Source organism: Camelina sativa, chromosome 20, assembly GCF_000633955.1.
Source record: "Camelina sativa cultivar DH55 chromosome 20, Cs, whole genome shotgun sequence".
NCBI classification, from domain to species: Eukaryota; Viridiplantae; Streptophyta; class Magnoliopsida; order Brassicales; family Brassicaceae; genus Camelina; species Camelina sativa.
Window position 1 is genome coordinate 19678817 of NC_025704.1, and position 5895 is coordinate 19684711.

Here is a 5895-nt window from a genome sequence, read left to right on the forward strand (position 1 = left end):
TTTTATTTATTATTTAGACGTGAAAAAGCCATTTTAAAAGATCCGACCCGGGATCCGCGTGTTTATCCGTTTAGGATATGAACAAAATTTTGTTTTTACCCTTAATGAAGATATATTATTTGGTTATAGCTTCAATGGCATACCCTTGTAATTTCTTACAAAACGAAGGTTTAGTCCATAAACTGTGTTTCAAAATAATAGTAGGGATACAACATAAACGAAATCATTAAAAAAAACACAAAATCATAGTTCATAGTTCATACAGAAGACGACACAAAAGTACAATGAAAATCACTTTTTGAAACCGACGTCATCTGGGCCAAATTCTTCAAACATATCGACCAAATCATTTCAAACTATGCTAGTCAGCATCTCGGGTTTATTGCCACCACTCGCCCATATCCTCTTGAGAGCACGTATCTGGGATCTGAATAACGTTCAAGCCACCAAATTAAACTGTGTCCAGACCGTTAAAGTATGCTTTGGATCCCACGTGTATTTACGCTACAATTAAAGGAAAGAAACGATAAGAGTATAGAATAATATCAATATGGTTTGTTTTATTGATCTTACCGCGAGGAGGAGAAACCACCGTCTGTTAAAGTGGAAGGGAATCAAGCGGTACGTCGGTCACGCATGGTGCCAGTTGTGTTGAAGTATTCCTCCAATCGCGATAGAGAGAACGTGAAGGAACTTGAACCACGTAACAGTGGTTGTGTCAACCCAGGAACCCACACGGGGGTTTAGAACCGGAATATTCTCCCGACCAGTGGCGCAAATGATCGCTTCGACATCTCTAAAATACTGTCCGTCGATGTGAGGAACAACTTCCATGTCGATAGTAAGATGTAACAGATAGACAGATCTGTGATTTAGGAGTAGATAAAGAGAAACAATAGAAACGAAGAATGAGATGAAAGAGAGTCAGACATATGAATGAGGAGAATATAAAGGAAAAACGAAAGGTCGCGTCTATTATTAGGTTAACTTATGCTTTCCCGTCAAAATATCGCTTGACGGATGAGTTATAATATTTACGGGAAAACGAAAGGTCATGTTATGGCTGAGTTATAGAAAGTAAATGGCTGATGTATATGACTTTATAGCTGAGTTATAATATTTACGGGAAAACGAAATTCATCTTCGAAATAACTTTCTTGAACTATGGTCCAACCAAATAATATACTATTATCCCATCTCTGTATATATACAAGTATTCCCGTTACTTTAGTCTATTACCTCTCAACTACAAACTAGAATAAAATTATTGTTTACAACACTATGTCCGATCGAGCACCCAAGATGCCGGATCTCCCCGACGACGTTTTCATAAAAATCGTTTCCCCTGTTGGAGAAGATGCTGCAGAAGATCTATGGTCCTCACTTGGTTCTATTTTAAGGGCTGGTCATAGGGGGAAAAAATGTAGTATACAGTAATGAAGTTCTAAAGACAGCTGCTATCTATTGCCTTTGTACTGATCCATCATAAATCAACACATCCAATGCCCCTGATGGTGGCCTCCAAATCGAAGGGCGGCACAGGGCTTTCTTCGTCAAATGCTTTGACGCCGGCAACCCCATTGCCATTTACTACGAAGGGCTAAGGGTTGTGGCTGAGGATAGAGATATCCATCATGGGATTGATATTCTCAGTCGTAATGTACCGGCCGATGCTTATGCCACCTTAGCATGTGGGGTACTAAGTATTTGTCAAGGGAATGAGGTTATGGTCGTCCATTACCTCCAGCTGTTTGATGCAAATCATTATCCTCTGATGTCTTCGGGTGCCATGGTAACCGGTAATGATTTTTTGTTTGAGTTATCTCGTTATAAGACGGATCGGAAAAACTCATACACAGCCTCCCTTCGCTATCCTGACAGCCGCCACTCCCTTCACCCGCATGTGCTGTGATGTGTTATTTAGATAACAGTCTCCATCTTCTCAACGGTCTCCATCCTCTAATGTGCAAAAACTGTTACCTTTGGTGGTTGTCCCTCAAAGTCTCTGAGATCCTAGAGGATTTCCAGCAGTGAATTCCAGTTTTACCTTATCAACTCGTGACTCTAAATTTTGTTTATTTGAAAATAATTATTTTTCATTTCTTAGGCGAGTATCTTTTTTCATGTATTAAAGGTCCCTATTTTCCACATTTTAGTATCTCCTCTCATTTATCGGTTGAGTTATTGTAAATTTATGGCTGAGTTATATTAAATTTATGGCTGAGTTATCATAACAAACAATCTGAAAGCAAATGACTGATTTATACGAATTTACGGTTGAGTTATGTCGATTCATAACACCGCATAGTGATTTATAAATCCGTAATGGCTAAGATATTGTAATACCGGCTAAATTATAAATCCGTAATGTAGGATTTTTATAGACTTATAGTGATTTTCATTAGTTCTATTATTAGGTTAACTTATGGTTCCCCGCCAAAATATCGCTTTACGGCTGATTTATAATAATTACGGTATAATGAAAGGTCATGTGATGACTGAGTTATAGTGAGTTTTAGCTGAGTTATCACAAGAAACAATCTGAAAGAAACAATCTGATATATATGACTTTACAGCTGAGTTATAATATTTACGGAAAAACGAAAGGCCTCGTCGATTCATGTGACAGCTGAGTTATAGTGATTTATAAATCCATAACGGCTGAGATATCATAATACCGGCTAAATTATAAATCCGTAATGTAGGATTTTTATAAACTTATAGTGATTTTTACACGTTCTATTATTAGGTTAACTTATGGTTTCCCGCCTATTATTAGGTTAACTTATGGTTTCCCGGCAGTGGAATCAATGGGGGTTGCGTTCCAAGTTTTAGTATAAATAGGGAAAGGGTTGGAAATGTTCAGAGCATTCCAAACTAGAACGAAACTAGCAAAGATGCCAGTGACTACCCGATCTGTATGGTTGAAACGAGCCCGAGAACTGACAGCCGCTGGAACTAGCGGTTTCGATCCAAATGCGTCAGATAATGCCCCCCCTCAAGAGGAGATGGAGACGTCTCGATCCCGTGAAGGGGATCCTTTGCAAAAGGAACTCCGGATGTACCGAGCTCGCCGCAAGAGACTTGACGTGTATATTAAAGCACTTCGTCTTAAACTCGAGCAAGTCTTTTGGCTCTGCCGGTTGGAAGGGACTATCCGAGTCCTAGATGAGCTCATTGCCGAAGGTTTTTTCTGGCGAAATGGCGCATGTCTTGTCTACTTGCTGAGCATGCCTTGTGCGAAGAACAGGTCTCCCGTATGGTGGTGCCCAACTTATCCGAAGGTGATTACGAACCTTTGGGAGAGTCTGACTTCCCGCACATCATGGACGTCTGGGCCTACCAAGCTTGCCTGGAGAGGCTGAGGCGGTATGTCAACCACTTGGAGTCAATGGACCATTTCTTCCACGAAAGCCATGACGTAGAAGGTCCATGTGCCTTCTTGGAGGAGATGGTGTCCAAGGGCTCCAGAGTGCCGATGGAAAGGCTTGAATCCTTAAGACGGGATTGTCAGATCTGGCGATCTGAACTGAGCAAGCTGGTGGTGGAAGAACCGTTGGAGTCCGATCTATCCGGTCCGGCTCCCATTCTGAGACTTCAGGACCGTCCAGAATGCTAGAGACGATAGCCTTCCCATGGGAACTAGTTCGCTGATAGGATGCTTGTTGCTTTTTTTTATTTTTATTTTTTTTTGGCGAATTGCAGAACTGAATGTAATCAATTCAAATTTAATGGAAAACGAAAGCTGAGTTATAGTGAGTTATGGCTCTCTGGTGTATGTGAGACTTGACGGCTGAGTTATAATATTTACGGGAAAACGAAAGGTCATGTGACGGTTGATTTATATTGAGTTATGGATGAGATATCACAAGAAACAATTTGAAAGTAAATGAATGATATATATGACTTGAGGGCTGAGTTATAATATTTACGGGAGAACAAAAGATCATGTGACGGCTCAGTTATGGCTGAGTTATCACAAGAAACAATTTGAAAGTAAATGAGTGATATATATGACTTGACGGCTGAGTTATAATATTTACGGGAAAACGAAAGGGCATGTGACGGCTGATTTATAGTGAGTTATAGTGAGTTTTGGCTGAGTTATCAGAAGAAACAATTTAAAAGTAAATGAACGATATATATGATTTTACGGCTGAGTTATAATATTTACGGGAAAAAGAAAGGTCATGTGACGGCTGATTTATAGTGAGTTATGGCTGAGATAGTAACGTTATGGCTGAGTTATAGCGCTACCAGAGGCTTGTAAAACCGTAATTGATTGAAGGCGTAATACGCGAAGCGTCGCTTTAGTTCGGTTATAATTACGCGTTGAAGGGGTAAGAATTATGTATTTATGACAAAGCTGTCAGTTCTTGGTAAGAATTATGTATTTATGACAAAGGCTGTCAGTTCTCGGTAAGAATTATGTATTTATGAATCCGAAGGGGTACTTTTCGTAAACCAAAGCGACGCTTCGCGTACTATAAGTACTTTTTGCTCTTGACTTACACATCAAACCTTTGTCTCACGAAAACGTATAAATCATCTCTCAGATTCGACAAATCGTATTACCTTCTTCTTTCAATCCATCAGAAATGGCCCATCGTTCTTCAAGCCATATAAGGTCTGATTTGAAATATCTGAACAGGGATCTTTCGCCAAACGTCACAGCAGGTAAACGCATACATCTTCAGATTAAATTTGTTTTACTGTTAAGGATAAAAGAGATTGAGTGTTTTCCTTTTTGTTAGTAATTGTTGATGACGATATTTTCCGTTGGGAGGCGACTTTAATCGGACCGGTGAACACCCGTTATGAAGGGGGAGTGTTTAAAATAAGTCTTAATTTTCCGCCTGATTTCCCAAATAATTCCCCCAAGGTATCTGTTTTTGATTATACTCCTTTTCATTTTAGCAAGCATGTGTATTAGGACTCCTCTTTTTACAGCAACTCAAAAGTTTTTTAAATTAAATTTCTTGATAATGCAGGTTTGTTTCATCAAGAAAATTTGCCATCCAAACGTATCAGATAATGGAGGCATTTACCTAAGAGTGTTGAGGGCCGACTATTGGCATCCCTTGTCGATTGTTAAGCTTTTCAAGGGATTAGTGGAGAGTTGATTGAACCAGAGGTCAATGATGAGGAACAGACCATTGAATATCTTGCCAACCTCCACAAATCTTATAGGAGAAGGTTTGAAGTAATGGCTAGAGAGATGACAAATCAATACGCTGGGAGAGGAAACTGAAATATGAACTTAAATAGTTCAAATCTATTTTTAAAACTCTTGAATAATTTATCTTTTATTTGTTCTTTTTAATAAAATATTTCAGTCTCTGGTATTGTAAACTCCATTTTAAAATAATATTTTATTCAGATTTTATTGTTTTAAAACATTAGAAACAACTTGTAAAACTTTTAAAAAAGCAAATCAAATTGATATATATCATTATAAACAATTTGTAAAACTTTTTAAAACTTTCTAAAAACCAGATATACTCTTGTAAATGAATGATATATATAATTTGACGGCTGAGTTATAATATGTACGGGAAAACGAAAGGTCATGTGATGGCTGAGTTATAGTGAGTATGGCTAAGTTATCACAATAAACAATATGAAAGTAAATGGCTGATATATATGACTTTACGGCTGAGATATAATATTTACGGGAAAACGAAAACTCATGTGACGGCTGAGTTATAGTGAGTTATGGCTGAGTTATAGTAAATTTATGGCTGAGTTATTTAAAGAGATTGATAAAACACCACTAACAACACAACATTAGTTTGCTTGGAATCCATAACCATTAACAACAACATTATGGAAACATAATCCCATCATACACTAGCTCATCCTGCTATCTTAAATAGACCAAACACGACATATAAC

The 5895-nt window shown here is 38.2% G+C and overlaps 1 protein-coding gene across 1 annotated transcript; it reads left to right on the plus strand.

The window, feature by feature from the left end:
• LOC104772678 (ubiquitin-conjugating enzyme E2 5A-like) lies at positions 4599–5123 on the plus strand. Its single transcript, XM_010497265.1, has 3 exons — positions 4599–4677; positions 4755–4882; positions 4992–5123. The coding sequence occupies exons 1-3, from the start codon at positions 4599–4601 to the stop codon at positions 5121–5123; spliced, it is 339 nt and encodes a 112-aa protein (XP_010495567.1).

Coding starts and splice junctions, on each gene's coding strand:
- LOC104772678 (XM_010497265.1), top strand. CDS start 4,599: ATGGCCCATCGTTCTTCAAGCCATATAAGGTCTGATTTGAAATATCTG. Junction 4,678..4,754: donor TTCGCCAAACGTCACAGCAG/GTAAACGCATAC, acceptor CCTTTTTGTTAG/TAATTGTTGATGACGATATT. Junction 4,883..4,991: donor TCCCAAATAATTCCCCCAAG/GTATCTGTTTTT, acceptor TTGATAATGCAG/GTTTGTTTCATCAAGAAAAT.